Raw genomic sequence first — 16,387 nt, 5'->3', positions numbered from 1 at the left:
TTAATCAGAAGAGATTAATGTGAGATTTAGAAGTGGCGACATTATAATTTGAAACTGGTAACATGATAGATATTTGTAGAGAACTCGAAGAAAGTCATTGGGTGTTGGTGTTGACACAGTCTTTGTCGCTCAGGGATAATATCAGTCGCGCGATAAAACTTAATGTTTCGGTTATAGTATACATGCACACCCTCCAAATTTAAGGGTTTTTGAACATTTACGCACTCCATAATGGAGGCAAATTCACAAATTTTGGACTTGCTGATTCGAATTGCCCTAACTTGTTGAGAAAGTACGAGATAGCAAGCATAAACAAGTCTTGGTCTTGTGATTTAGAGTCCATTATATTTGTTGGCAGCAACCAAGGCATGCATAACTAGGGTTCTGCATAAGGAGGTACTGACTCTTGTTCATAGCATGTTGTCCGTGGCTTTACGTTTCTCTGTTACGCATCTCCTGTCTATTGAGCGATTGCATGTTACTAAAACCTAATTTAGAGGATTGAGTTGATAGAAAAGCACCTTATTCGAGTCATTTCCTCCTCTTGTAGTGCGTCTTCTTCGACCATTTTCTTCTTCGGTTTGTCTCGAATCGCTCTACCAAATCCGAGATTTTCCGAACTAGGAAGAGTTTTGTTAGTAGCTTACTTCACCCGTGCTTGTTTCAACATTATATCGAAGAAAGAAAATAATTAATCATTTTTTGGATCGTCGATAATTGACGATGTTTATGTTTGAAAATGAGAAAAAAAAAGGAGGGGAAGAAGAAGAATCGGTTCAACTTGATATGGAGACGAAAATGAATTAGATTTTAGTTTGTTTTTTTTTTCATTATTAAAATTTAATAGGGTAAATTGGTAGTGTGTATGTTTAATAGAAGTAAATTGGTAGTTTCCTCAAATTTAAATTCCCGTAGTCCTTTTCTATTGGGTAGATGAAAATATCTGTATGCCTCAAATAATATACCTAGGCTCCAAACTAGGAAGGTAAATATACTGAGTTTCGAGACCCTTCTAGGCGAATGAATCGGCGATTGACTCAGTAATAGAATCGGTCAACTGAGTTGATCTTGTCCTCAAATCCATCGCAAATCTCTTTCAGTTTCTTTGTTTTTATGTATTAAATCTCTTTACTGAACAGTCTTTATCATGTTCGACTGTGTTTCTGATTGATAAATTTTGATTCAGTCGAAGTTTGTCTTGACCTAATTTATTTGATGTTGTAATTTCCTCCATGTCTAGCAGGTATTGCTAGGTGGCTTGATCTGACTCTCTGCTAAAGGTTCCAGTTCAAAGGTTGTCCCAATTTCAAAGGTTGTCCCAATTTTAAAAGTTATCCCAATTTCAAAGGTTGTATATGGAGATAAGGATTCAAAGGGAGCAGTTCGATAATACGGAGATAAGGATGACATGTGAAACACAGTCGGATAATTTTCTCAGGTACTTCAAACGATACTCTCTTTATTCAAGCTGTTCTGATCGAGAAAGCAAAAATACAAATTGGATAACTCATGGATTTAATGTATTAAGAGGTGGCAAGCAATGGCTGAAATGTTCAACACGTAGCATAAGGTTTAGATGTCTTTGTTCTTTAAATAGAGGACCCTTCAGGATATCTATGCTTCATTCTACGTTGTTCATCGTTTTCATCTTTTTAGCTTTCTCAATGTCCACCAGAAAGTCTGTGGGTGAGGTTTCTGATCTTATTGAAAGAATTAAAAACACTAAACTAGATGAGGATGATAGCATCCAAAGAGTGATCAGGTACCCTCACATCAAATTACAACCTAGTATTAAGAAATGGTCAGTTAGTTTAATTGCAAAAATTATCAGTGAGCATCCAACGGGAGCAGAAAAGGTTGAACAAGAAGCTACTATGGCCTGGGGCCATGGACATTTTCAAGTGAGGAGACATGCTACTAATATGTATATCTTTCGATTTTATGATTGGGATAGCTATAACTCAGTATTGGAAGAGGGTCCTTGGATCTTTGATGGTTATTTGGTTATCTTCCGTGAATGGCATCCTTCAATTCTCCCGGAAGATATTGATTTTCTCACTCAACAGTTCTGGATTGATATCAAAAAGCTTCCACCTGAATTTTTGAATGTTGAAGTTGAGAATCAAATTGCCAGTATACTTGGCAATCCGCTCAAGCTAATTATGGAAATCCTATGGACACCAATGCTGTAAGTGTTCTTATTGAAGTTAATATTTCGAATCCGATGTTACGTGAAATAATGACTGAAAATGCAGCAAAGGTTACCCAATGGATTCCCATCTATTTTCAGCGACAGCCAAGAAAACTTTGTCCTGCATGCCTAATTCTAGCTCATAATGAATCTGAATGTGGTGATAAAGCTGATCATGTGCAAACCATTGCGAGTTTCATCTTCAAATTTGGAGAAGATTTTGGTGAGGTTATTGATTCCAGGCAATATAATCCTAAATACCAACAAGGGGAAAAGATTCTAATTTCTCCCAAGAAGACTAGAGGGAAAAAAAGAATGGAGAAGAAACATTTCCAAATTCCTCAGGATGGTTTTCATGTCTCCACCATTTATACTCAGTCAGTTGGAATGCCGGAAACCTCTACAGGTAGAAGGCCGAAAAGAGTTAGAGAAAGTTCAGCTGAGTGCATTCAAGCTAGTGTTCATTTTCCGGAGGACAGAAATGAGAGTCAAATGCTCAGGGAGTATCAAGATGAAACTGTACCAGGAATTTACAATAGCACTGAGCTTCACATGCATCCTTCTTTTTATCGAGCTATTCCCATGCAAGGAGACTGGGACAACCTACTTGCACATCCTGGAACTCACTTGGCAGGGCAGGAAGATCAGGTTTGTTTTCTTAAAAGTTATTTCGACTTTGTTTTCTTGTCTTTATATTTGCTGTTTGTATATGTTCATTTTTACTCGTCTTCCCTCAAGACTAGGTGTTTTCATAAAATGTTTATCTTTGTTCTTTGTGTTATCAATATGCGCATTCTTGCATGGAATGTTCAAGGTCTAGGTAGTAAACATACTAGACAACATTTAAGGGAATGCATCCATCAATATAATCCGGATATTATTTTTCTGTCGGAAACCAAACAACAGAATAAAAATGCATATTTTTTGTTACATTCTATGAGTTATCCAAATGTTTGGTGTCACAATGATAAGATAAAGAATGGAGGCTTAGCAGTTTGATGGAAGGATGGATTCAAGATAGAATTTATGCATTATAATGATTTTATGGTTAATTTCATCATCCATTCGGGCCCGAAGAATCAACAGTGGGTTCTTACCTGTATGTATGGCTCATGCTATGAAGCGGAGAGAATCAACCAGTGGCAGATTATAGCAGACATGGGTCAGCATATGGATTTACCCTGGGTGATTATTGGAGATCTAAATGTTACTTTATCTTCATATGAACGTCAATCTTTTACAACCCACACAACTCCTACTCCTCGCATAGTTCAAGAAATAGTTTCTCGGTATGGGCTTCAAGATATTCCTTGTTCTGGTCATCCTTTCACCTGGTCTAATAGAAGGCAGCAGTTTCAATTTGTTCAAACTAGATTAGACAGAGCTCTAGCTTCAGTTGAATGGTTTTCCTTATTTCCTGATGTTATTCTTCGTAATTTAATTCCTATGGGATCTGATCATGCTCCAATATTGTTAACAACATCACCCCAGTTATCAAAATGTTACAAGCGTTTCAGATTATATGAAACCTGGACCAAGCATGGTACGTTCAAAGATCTTATTACTAAGACTTGGAGATATACTCCAGATGGGTCCCCTGCTGCGAAGTTTACAAAAAAATTAAATAAAGCGCGTCAGGATATTCGCATCTGGAAGAGGATAACTTTTGATAATGTAGATGAGAGGATTCATCATATTCAACAGCAGATTCATGAAGCTCAACAATCTACAATTATTTCTCAGGAAGATGTGTTTAAACTTCAATCTGATCTCCAACATTGGTATCAATTTAAGGCAGATATTGCTTTTCAGCAGTCCAGGGAGAGAATTCTTCAGAATCAGGATAAGAACACAAAATGTTTTCATACCAAAGCTAACTTTAGAAGAAGAAGAAATCAAATCGATTCAATTCGAGATGATAAAGGAAACTGGTATAACTCAAGAGAGGAAATACAACAGCTTCTTCTTAATCATTTCATCAATATCACAACCTCTACTAATCCTTCTCAAGAATCAGAAAATTTTCAACTTATACATCCATGCATTACTCAGGCGGAGAATGACGCTCTCACCAGAATTCCCTCGAGAGAAGAAATTTGGGAGGTTGTTTGCCAAATTAATTCTTGGGCTTCTCCGGGACCTGATGGCTTTCAGGCGGGGTTTTATAAAAGCTGTTGGGACATAGTTGGAGATGATTTAGTTTCTATGGTTCAGCATTTCTTCAGGACTGGATTTATGCTCAAGCAACTGAACTATACATATCAGGTACTCATTCCTAAGAAACTCTGTGTGGAAACTTCTTCAGACTTTCGTCCTATCAGTTTATGCAATATAGCTTATAAGATTATTTCGCATGAGTTAATTGATTAAAGAAATATCTTGCTAATAGATTAAAGAAATATCTTCCCAGTATCATCTCACCTTGGCAAGCAGCCTATGTACCAGGCAGAAATATCTTAGACAATACAATAATTGCGCATGAGTTAATTGATTTTATGAAAAGAACAAAGATGTTTCCAGGTGCAGTGGCTATTAAGCTAGATATGGTGAAAGCTTTTGATAGAATGGAATGGGTTTTCATCATTAAGATTATGGAATGCTTAGGCTTCAGTTCTAAATGGTGCCAGTTAATTAATCAATGTATTAGCACGTCATCTATTTCAATTTTATTAAATGGATCTCCTACTCCGGCTTTTACTCCTACAAGAGGATTACGTCAAGGTGATGCTCTTTCGCCTTATCTTTTTATTTTATGTATGGAGGATTTCAGTCGTATGCTGCAAAATGCTGAATCTGCTGGTTTAATTTCTCCCTTACAACCAGTTCGAGGTAGCCCTAAGATATCTCATCTCTTTTTCGCTGACGATTGTATATTATTCTCTTCAGCAGCAGGTTCTTCGATTCCTAACCTAATGAAGCTTCTTAATCAGTTCTGTGAGATTTCTGGACAAATGGTTAGTTTGCACAAGTCTAGTATTCATTTTAGTAATCATATGAATGACACTGTCAAAGCTTCTATTTCTGACTCAGTTAAAATGCAAAGAATTCAGTTAAAAGATAAATATTTGGGTATTCCGCTTTTTATTGGTAGAAATAAACAGTCGTGTTGTACAGAAACTGTTGATAAAATGAATTCTAGACTTCAGGCTTGGCAAGGTAAATTGGTCAACCAGGCTGGTCGCAGTACTCAGATTCAAGCTGCAGTTGGGGTTATGGCTCATTTTCAAATGAGTTGTATGAAAATTCCAAATAAAACAGTCGATCAGATTGAAGCATTACAATGGAATTATTGGTGGAACAAGAATTCTTCTAAGGGTTATTACGGTATTGGGTGGAACCGTGGAAGGAATTGAATAAACCTAAGAGACTAGGGGGTTTGGGTTTTAAAAACATGAAGTATCTTAATGAAGCCATGTTAACAAAAAATGCTTGGAGAATGCTCCATAACAAGGAAGCCAAATGGGTTCAATTATTAGAAGCTCGTTATTTTAAAAATGAAGATCCTATATATGGTAAAATCAAAGAGAAGGGAACCTGGATTTGGCATGGAATTCAAATAGGTCTGAAATGGATAAGAAGATTTCATGTTTAGGAGATAGGTGATGGCTCAAGAATAAATTTCTTTCAAGATCATTGGTTTGGAGATATTTCTAATTATGACTATCAGCCTCCAGTTTTTGCTTCTCCTCAAGTTGCAGTTAAGGTGAAAGATTTTATAGACCATGAGCATAGAGAGTGGAAGGTAAACAAGCTACTTCAACATTGCACACATGAACAGTTACAGACAATACAAAATATAAGAATTCCTCCACAACCAGCTAAGGATCGTCTTTGTTGGTCTCTTACAAGAAATGGGGAATTCTCAGTTAGGTCAACTTATATGGCCATACTGATGCAACACAGACACCAAGTGGTATCTGAGCAACATCAAAGAATGTGGTTAATGATTTGGCATCTGGAAATTCCATATAAATGTCAACTATTCTTATGGAAAGTAGCTCAACAAATATTGCCGGTCGCTGCCAAATTTCAGAGAGTTGCTTGTTTGGGTAATTGTCAATGTGGAATGTGTGGTTCTACTTTGGAGACTGCTGATCATCTTCTTCTTCAATGCTCTTTTGCTAAGGAAGTTTGGCTGGGAGTTTCTCACATTATAATGCAGGAAGCTTACAAATTTCCTAAATTGGATTTTATCTTGGATTTCTCGGGCTAATTTGGTCTCAGTAGCTCGAAAGGATTTACTCAACCTGACAGTTATTACGATGTGGTTCATTTGGAAAAGCCGGTGCATGAAATTGTTTAATCATAAAACTCAGTCACCTAGATCCATAGTTTCTCAAATATTTAAGTTTTGTTACGACTGTAGAATTTGCATTCACAATAACCCTAGTTGTAACCTTCTACATAATGTTCTGATTTTGTTACGTCTGCGCTGACTAACTTTTGTGGACACTATACACAAAAAATCTTTGATCAACTTAATAACAAGATCAATGATAAATTGATTTTTCTACAAAGTGAATTTATGCTGTTCTCATTTATGAGGAGTACAAAGCAGCTACCCTTGCCCCATTTTAATTCTACTTTGATAAACAATAACTCTTTTAATTACGTTGTGGTAATCCTCTCTGTAATCTGTATATATATTACTTATATAAACACCCTTTGGTTTTACACCCTTTTCTACACTAGATAATTCCAACTCTTCCTTTCTCTGTCTCAGACAGAATTTTTCAATCATGACTAATTTTCTTATAATCTTTTCTGGGTTGAAACCCAAATTGCTACTCGTATTGTTGGTTGTTCCAGTACTGGTCTCTGCGGAGTGTTCATGTGACTTGGGAAATGGGGAAAAACGAAACAAAAGAGAAGCTCTGAAATTCAAATTAACAGCAATAGCATCAATACTAGTAGCAAGTGGAATTGGTGTTTGTATACCAATTCTGGGTAAAAGAATATCAGCATTAAGACCAGAAAACAATATATTCTTTATGATAAAAGCATTTGCAGGTGGAGTTATATTAGCAACAGGGTTTATACATGTCTTACCAGACGCTTTTGAGAATTTAACATCACCATGTCTGAAAGAAAATCCATGGGGTTTTCCATTCAGTGGTTTTATAGCTATGATATCTGCTATTGGTACATTAATGGTGGATACATTTGCAACTAGTTATTATAAGAGATCACATTTTAATAAAGCTTTACCAGTTACTATAGATGAAGAACAAATTGGTGAACATGCTGGTCATGTTCATGTCCATACTCATGCTACTCATGGTCATGCTCATGGTTCTGCTTTCCTTGATTCATCTGCTCATGATACTTCTGATTCTTCTTCTTCTTCAGAACTTATTCGTAATCGGGTTATCTCACAAGTAAGATTCTTTCCCTTCTTTGAGCACTACTTGTGTTTGCTAATGGTATCCTGTGAATTTCATTTCTAATGTTTTTGTTGGGATTTAATTCATGATTATTACTGATTTCTTCGAATAATTTCTTCTGGTTTTCCCTAATAGAATTCCTAATTGAACTTTGGTTTTTGTTAACATTTACTGATACACATTTCTTTTCTTTTTTTTAAAATAGCTACTTTTTCCTCATTTCAATCCCTTTTGATAATAGGATACCAATCCAAGGATGAATTGCTGATATAATAATTGGCTAGAGGGGATGGGATTCATGGGAATTGGTTTGGGATACATTATTTAGATGAGAAATCACAAAAATTACTAGATAGGGTTAGAGTTTCTTGTTTTTCTCCATGTCCATTATTATCTACTCTACCTTCTTGAGCATTGAGTTTTTCTTGTTTTTAGGTATTCTTTTGTTTGTTTATGAGCGAGCTGATGGGAATGCATGTATCTATGTGATTGTAGGTATTGGAGTTGGGCATTGTGGTTCACTCAGTAATTATTGGAATAGCTTTAGGTGCTTCTCAAAGCCCTTCTACAATAAAACCCCTAGTTGCTGCCCTGACATTTCATCAGTTTTTTGAAGGCATGGGACTTGGTGGTTGCATCTCTCAGGTATGCGTAACATCCAGTCCTAAATCAAAACTTTTATGTCAATTCCATACTATGATTTCCCAGCCATTTTGGTGTACGTACCGTGTGTTATTTCTAATGGCTCAATATCATGTCAACTGCAATATCACCTTCTTGACCCACTTTCAAAAACCTAGCTACCACACAAATCACTTTTAGATCAGTTTGTGGGCGGTGTTATGCTTTCGCCTTTCAGAGCCATCTAAGTAAGATTCCTTCATTTGCTAGTGTAAGTTACTGCAGAGTTATTCTAACCATAAAGGAAATAAAGTAGAGATGGAGTTATGTTTACTCTTTTTTAAGACGGCATCAATTCTTCAACTATTGAGGAAAAAAAAATGAGTTCATAACCTTTAAAATCGTTTGGACGATCTTCACAAATGTTGTTAAAGAATCTCATACTAATTTTCCTCTGCCTTGGTCAAGGTCATCGTCAAAAATGGTTGTTTGTAGTCAGTAAGTAACATGTGTAGCAAGAACTCCAGCATTGCACTGTATGATGTTTTAGGCATGATAAAGCGTCTGATTATAATGTGTGTTTGCAGGCAAAGTTCAAGAGTAAAGCAGTTACTATTATGGCATTGTTCTTCTCACTAACTAACCCATTCGGTATCGGAATTGGTATAGGAATATCCAATGTTTACAATGAGAATAGCCCAACTGCTCTTATAGTCGGAGGTGTTTTCAACTCTGCATCGGCTGGAATATTAATCTACATGGCTCTTGTTGATTTACTTGCAGAAGATTTCATGAATCCAAGAATGCAAACCAATGGTAGACTTCAGTTAGGTGCTTATATTTCACTGCTGCTGGGAGCAGGTTGTATGTCTCTTTTGGCTAAGTGAGCTTGAAACTGTATCTTGTTAGCTCGAGAAAAAAAAAAAGGAAGAGGCAGACAGTTTTATGTTTGGCAAAAGTGGGTTTGTCATTTGTAGGTTGAGGATAACAACATAAGTATGGTTCATGTTGATATCAGTACTCTAGTATGAGCTGTGAAAGGCTTACATCTGTGATCCTAGGTCCTTCCTTTTTTTTTTTGCTTTGTGTTCCGCAGAAAAGGGAACAAAAGATTGCAAGGAGTAACAGCTTTTTTTCTTTTTGCGTAGTGATTTACCTAGTCTTTTGATTGTCCATGTAACTTCAAAAACTTAACGCGCAAATGGTCTTTAGGAATTTCAAAAGCGCATTTATACTAGAGAATTAGATTACACAAGTGGCATTTCTTTGATAATTAGATTACACAATTCTGTCTAACAAAAGATACATTTGAGTAATTAATATCATGCACGTACCTAATTAATCCTCTTGTAGATCACATGAACACTCCGTGGAGACCAAAACAAGGAGGCTGATGAGTAGCACCAAATAGCGTGATATTATGATATATGATCATAATCAGTTTGTATTAAGACTCATAATGCTAACAATGTGTATATAATAGTTCACATGGTGTTATTCAAATGGGCTTTATCTAAAAACATCCTGGGCGCCTCTGCGAGTTGTCGGCAGTCGCGCCCCTCCTGGCTCTCCATTGGTAACGCAGTTTTTATTTCCCTGTTTCGCCATTCTTCATTTCCTTTCTATGATCACTTAGCGGTGTCCATGAGACACAAAACAGAATTGGCTGAGAGTATTTTCTTTCTTTCTCATCCACATTTCAGATCTTAGATTCTTAGTCCACACATATCTCTGGTGTCAACTAGAAAAGATATTGAAATAGTGTGTCTTCTATGACGACACAATATATCTTTCTTCATACATATTCCGATTCCCATGACAATCAGCTGAATTATAACTCGCTGATGCAAATCTTGCATGGAAAATGTATGTAAGTTCAGTGAGTACATAACTAACTTTTTGAAAAGAGTCAAATAATAAGAGCCTCTTTGGTACAATTTTTAAAAACAGTTTTCAAAAATAGTCTTCTATTGTTTTAAAAACATACCCATTTTCCTTGTTTTCATTTTCTAAAAATTATCTGGCAGGATAAAAATTGTTTTTGAAAACCAAGGAAAATCAACTAAATCAGATCAAATGTAAAGACTCGTCTAAGAGATAGTGATACTGGCCATGACTCGCTTGCACTCATTCCCTCGATCGCTTACTTTGTTTTGAAAAGAAGAAGAAGGAACAAAAAAGTGAAAAAAGAGAAAACACAGATAACAATAATTTGTTGTTTTCAAAAACAGAAAACAAATAGAGAACATTTTCTGAAAATATCTCTACCAAACGTGTTTTCTCCTGTTTCCTATGTTTTCAAAAACAAATTTCTGTTTTTGAAAACTATACCAAACAAGCTCTAACCTTTTCATAATGTTTATTATTTATAATCTAACAAGTAATCAAACCCAAAATAAAAATAAAAAACCTTGGAAAATTAAAACCAAGCATTAACTTAACTTCAGAATTAGAGCAAACACAGAGAGAAGCCATGGCCGCTTGCGTTGACTATAGTCAAGGTCCAAAATCTGCATATCACTTATCCACCTTTGTTCTTGCGGAGTAGCACTCTGATCTTGAATTACTGCATTGATTTCTCTCAAAAGCAACTAATTCAGACACTGCTATTACATTCCAAGCAAAAGATTGAGCTCGAATTTCTGAGATTTTGTCTCCCACACTTATCTCGCTTTTATCCCCTCCCCTTCTCGTTTTTTTTTCTCTATTTTTTTATGTCCTCCAATGGATTCTCATCCACCGCAATCTACATCCAATGAACATCAACCACCAACTCTCTCTCTCAACCATCATCACAACCTTACAACATGCAGCACACGCCTGAAAAGTTGCATCACTTCAAATTTTCTTCTCTTCTTACGAGAGAAAAAAATCATCAACCTTCTATTCCCCCAGGTTCTCATATGTCTTTCTCACCTTTAAAGAACAGTTCCACATCCTCGATCTCATCGTCTTCCTCTTCACCAGCTTCTATTTCTCTACCTTCAACACCATCTTTACCAAAAGCTAATAATCATACAGATCTTCCAGAACATAATCTTCAAAAAGGTAAAAGCTCAACCTATGAAAATCAGAACCAAAAAAAAACCCCATCATCATCAACTTTACAAAATAACCATCACCCTCATCACAAAAGATACGGTACTCTTCCAACTAACCCAAAGAATGCAAGAACTCATGCAAAGACATCAAAGTCACTGCCTTGTGGCGCTGGTTCTCTCTGGGAAATTCAACAAATCGGGCCTCTTTCATGCTCTCAAACATCACTGGCATCCTATCAAGATAAATAAAGTTGATAATATCCCCAACTTTAAGGCTTTCAAGATTACCCTAATCTATGATAGTGACAAGAACACTTTACTTGCTAACGAAACGTGGATCATAGCAGATCAGGTGGTAATCTTTGAAGATTATGGTACTTTCATGGCTAACCCTAGTAACTGTTTCTATTCAGCAATTTTTTGGTTGCAGGTTCTTCACTTTCCTACGTTCCTGGTGGACAAAGTAGCCATAGAGCAACTTTTACTCAACGTTGGAACCGTTCTTGAAGTTGAGATGACTTCAAACCCACCAAGAGCCAAAATAAGGATGAACCTAAAAAAGCCCTTTACACCAGGAGTTCTACTGAACATATAAGGACCTACATGGATACAATACGCTTATGAACATCTACCAATTATCTGTTACAAATGCGGATTCATAGGGAACATCGTTAAAGAATGCACCAAATTCAAAAGCACTGACCATGCCCTTCAAGATGATGAATTTCCGGAATTCCCCTACCACCGTCTCAACAACAGAATGAGAGCACAACTACCAACAACCAGAAACCCTAATTCCTCCACTTCCCCTTCTTCACCACAACCAACCAGGGCTTCAACCTCATCCCAACAGTCATGCTCAACAATCCAGGAAGCGCATCAAAGCCCACTACAACATCGAAACCTAACTCTACCAACCATACCTTCACCACCACCATCACAAACTATATCCTTGACCACTTCACCATCACAACCAACACCACCACCACCAACAACAACAACAAACCCTTCTGAGATTGTAGCAACACCGATTCCGACTCACCTAACCAAAAAGATGACCCGACAAGGACTAAACTGGACCGCAGTTCCACAAAATCCGAATGCAAAGGGCACTGCATCATCAATACCGGGAAAAGCGGAACAGACTGACAAAGGGAAAGCTATACAAACCCATCTTCCAGAACATTCTATCCATGATGTACATTCAGTGGAACTAACAGGCCGAAAGAATGATCCTACTGACATCCTGATCACTAAAAGCCAAATGGGACAGACAGTTCAACACCCATCAACCCAGATCCATTTTGGAGGCCAGATGAAATTTGGAGTACCAACTGGTCAAACACAGTTCATGGGCACAGGAGGAATTGGGAAATAAAATTAGGATATGGGTCCTAGGCTATACTTTCACCCGACTCCGGCTATCACTTCACAAACTTGGGCCCACAAGCTGGACCACCCGGCAGGCCGACGCCAAAAATACCAACTCCTCTGACAAATTTCTTCACGTTGAATTATGCTCGACTTTTAACAAACTTTTTTCAGAAAGATGGAGCACGTGTTGATATTCAAGTCACCAGAGTGGAAGGGTTCCCACGTGTGAAAGTGCCTACCAGTCTCCCTAATGAACCAACTACAACAACTGCTCAACCACATGCAACACCATATGCAGATGAGGGTACTCACCTTTCGACAACCAACTGAACCAGAACCAATTAGGGCAACTCAAATACAACAACCTTTTGAATACATACAAAAGAAAAGTACCAACAACAAGGAAAAGCCCACCATTGCACCTGCTTCTACCACCCACCCCTGACTTTGCAGCTCAACCACCTCCACCAAAAGCACAGAAGTTCAAATCCTTAACTGAGCTAAGAAATGAAGCTATCAGGCCTCCAACACCGTAATTTGAAATTCCTACTCAAAGGACAAGGAAACCAAGATCAACTATGTACATCGGCAGAATCCCGCAACAACAATCAACAGCACCATCAGCTCCACAAGACGTTGCTATCCACAACCCCATACCGGCAGCAGCACCTATCTCAACTACCAACCCATCATGACAACTATCTTTCGATGAGGAGAATGATGCCATTGCAGATGTTACACCTTTGCGAGTCGTTGGCCCAGACCAACACTCGCCTCAATTATGAATCTTTTAGCCTGGAATTGTCGAGGTGCTCACAACGCCTTGACAATTCAAAAACTGCGTGACTATGTCCACAAGTTCAACCTAAGTCTCATATTTCTGTCAGAAACTTTATCTTCTGAATCTCATATGTCTTTTTTGCAAAACTTGTTAGGATTTGATAAGTGTTTCACTGTTTCTTGTAATGGAAGTAAAGGTGGACTATGCTTACTATGGAAGTCCAACCTTAGTGCTACGATTCTAGTGGCTAATCAAAGTATGATTCATGGGTATATTATTCCTTTAGTCTCTTCTACACCGTGGATATTCAAAGAGGCATATACGGACCACCGAAACCACAAGCTAGATGGGATTTATGGAAAGATTTCAATTCCATCATCCCAAACCATAATCTTCCATGGATACTCCTAGGTGATTTCAATGAAGTCCTTAACCAATTGGAAAAAAAAGGTGGAAAACCAGTAAGCACCAATCAAGCTAGCTTGTTCAAAGAAGTGATTGATATGAATGACTTTATCGATTTGGGATTCCAAGGAGATCCATATACTTGGACCAACAACCAGTTAGGATAGAATAACATCATGGAGAGACTTGATCGTGGACTTGGGAATCAATCTTGGCTGGATCTTCATCCTCAAATGTCGATTCAACATCTGCCACGCATTGCATCAGACCATGCTCCATTACTGCTAACAGAACAATACATCAAACAACAAAGATCCAAGAATTTCAAAATAGAACACCTTTGGTTCTTACATCCTCAAATGAAAGAGGTGGTACTAGAAGCTTGGAACAGATCACACTTTGCTTCACCAACACTCAATCTCGTACAAAAAATGGAGGATACAGCTAGAGCATTGCTAGTGTGGAGCAGGATAATCTTTGTCTATCTACCATCCCTCATAAAAAAAGCTAAAAGAGAGATCGAACAAGCCCAATCAAACTGTGCGAATTTGGAGGCCCAGCTTTACATTGTTGGCTAAAAACATGAGCAAGATCTAAGGCATACACATTCCATGCTGGAAAAATGCTACGAGGTTTACTAGAAGCAACGTTCAAGGATCCAATGGCTACATGAGGCAGACCTAAACACTACCTTTTTTCATACTAAAGCTACAATCCACAGACGCATATTAATCATATTTCTCAGCTGCAGGATGAAAAAGGAGTGGATAATGGAACCAAGAACCATCAGAAGGATGATCTTAAACTTCTACACCAAACAATATGTGGCATCTCCAACTACTATTGACCATTCTTTGTTTGATTGTATATCTAACATATTATCTCCACGACAATGTGAAAGTTTAACCCAAACGGTATCGGAACAAGAGATTTAGAAAGCTGTTAAATCAATTGGAGCAGAAAAAGCATCGGGCCCAGATGGTTTTACAAGTAAATTCTACACCAACTTTTGGCCTTCAATCAAACCACAAGTCTTAGCCATGGTCCAACATTTTTTCAACACCCACTGCCTAGAACAACCATTAAACCATACCAACATCACTCTCATTCATAAAAACCAAAGCACTTCAAAACCAAACGAATTCAGGCCCATTGGGCTATATGGGGTGAGTTACAAAATCATTGCCAAAATCCTAGTTGATAGACTAAGACCCCTATTACAATTCATGATCAGACCCTACCAAAGCGCCTTCGTTCCTAATCGAGCCATCCATGACAACATTGCCATAGCCACAGAATTATTCCACCATATCAGGGAAACCCCACCGGCAAAGAATCCGAAAATTGCTCTAAAATTGGACATTAGGAAAGCTTACGATAGTTTGGATTGAAATTTCATCCAACTCACCTTGGAGAAGATGGGATTCCCAGCCTCGTTTGTTGAATGCATTATGGCTTGTGTAACTTCAGTTACGTACTCTATCAACATCAATAGGTCGGCACAGGGGCATATCACAACAAGAGGTCTCCGCCAAGGTGACCCACTCTCCCCGTACATTTTCATATTGTGTGCAGAAGTACTCTCCACCAACCTTGGAGTACTCGAACAACAAAGGCAGCTAAAAGGTGTTAAAATCTCAAAAAATGCGCCTTCAATCCTATACCTCATGTATGCAGATGATCTACTCATTACATGCACAACTGATTACAACTCATGCACAACCTTACAAAACTTGCTACAACGGTACTCCACGTCAGCAGGCCAAGCCATAAACACGGATAGATCAACTTTGGTACACCATCCAAAGATCCACCCGGATGAACTGAGTCGACTACAATAGATTTTCAACTTCAACACTATTGCTGAACCACTGACCTATTTGGGAGTCCAATTCAGAAATGGAAGAATGTCGGACCATGTACACAGAGAGCTACTGAATCGAATTGCAAGAAAGACAAATGGTTGGATAGCTAAATGTTTTAATCATGTGGGAAGACTCGTGCTCATCAAAACAACATTAACACCAACAACTAACCATATTATGCAGGTGCAACAATTGCCAGTGGAGATACATGATAAGATAGATCAAATAACAAGGAATTTTTTTTTGGGGGTCATGATACTCAAGCTAAGAAACTACATCCTATTGGCTGGAAAGCAATCACACTACCACTTTCAATGGGAGGGTTAGGCATACGCAAAAGCAGAGTACACAACCAAGCATTGTTAACAATGAGAGTCTGGCATCTTCAACAACAACCAAACTCCGTTTGGTCATCCATGTGCACACCCAAATACTTTACTACCCCACAACCTTCCATCAGCATCCCAAAGCCTTAATAATCATCCAGCTACTTGTGGAAATGTTTAGCTAACTTGTCTATTGTCTTGCAGGAACACGTTTTCTCCCAAATTGGAGATGGGAAGGATACCACTATCAACCAAAAATGGATCCCACACCTACCACCTACCATCCAATCATCATAGAGCCACAACCTACCTACAAACACAAAGGTTTCACATTTCATTGATCCTCATTCACACTCATGGAACCACAATCTCATCTTCAACACCTTCACAACCCAAATG

The 16,387-nt window shown here is 37.9% G+C and overlaps 2 protein-coding genes across 3 annotated transcripts; both read left to right on the top strand.

Annotated features, from left to right (window-relative positions):
- The first annotated feature begins 2,513 nt into the window (after positions 1 to 2,513).
- Positions 2,514 to 9,223, top strand: LOC113287305 (zinc transporter 1-like). Of its 2 annotated transcripts, XM_026536012.1 has the most exons (4): positions 2,514 to 2,775; positions 7,001 to 7,569; positions 8,071 to 8,220; positions 8,784 to 9,221. In XM_026536012.1, the coding sequence occupies exons 1-4, from the start codon at positions 2,538 to 2,540 to the stop codon at positions 9,081 to 9,083; spliced, it is 1,257 nt and encodes a 418-aa protein (XP_026391797.1). In that variant the 5' UTR covers positions 2,514 to 2,537; the 3' UTR covers positions 9,084 to 9,221. The 2 variants fall into 2 exon arrangements, with proteins under 2 accessions (XP_026391797.1, XP_026391796.1); XM_026536011.1 differs by lacking the exon at positions 2,514 to 2,775 and having other exon boundaries at positions 6,749 to 7,569; positions 8,784 to 9,223.
- Positions 9,224 to 11,997: 2,774 nt separating this feature from the next.
- Positions 11,998 to 12,615, top strand: LOC113290731 (putative uncharacterized protein DDB_G0290521). Its single transcript, XM_026540316.1, has one exon. It carries the CDS (start codon positions 11,998 to 12,000, stop codon positions 12,613 to 12,615), a length of 618 nt encoding a protein of 205 aa, XP_026396101.1.
- Positions 12,616 to 16,387: the final 3,772 nt, after the last annotated feature.

Source organism: Papaver somniferum, chromosome 6 (genome assembly GCF_003573695.1).
Source record: "Papaver somniferum cultivar HN1 chromosome 6, ASM357369v1, whole genome shotgun sequence".
NCBI classification, from domain to species: Eukaryota; Viridiplantae; Streptophyta; class Magnoliopsida; order Ranunculales; family Papaveraceae; genus Papaver; species Papaver somniferum.
The sequence above is the reverse complement of the archived record's forward strand: the minus strand, read 5'-3'. Positions and strand labels throughout refer to the sequence as shown.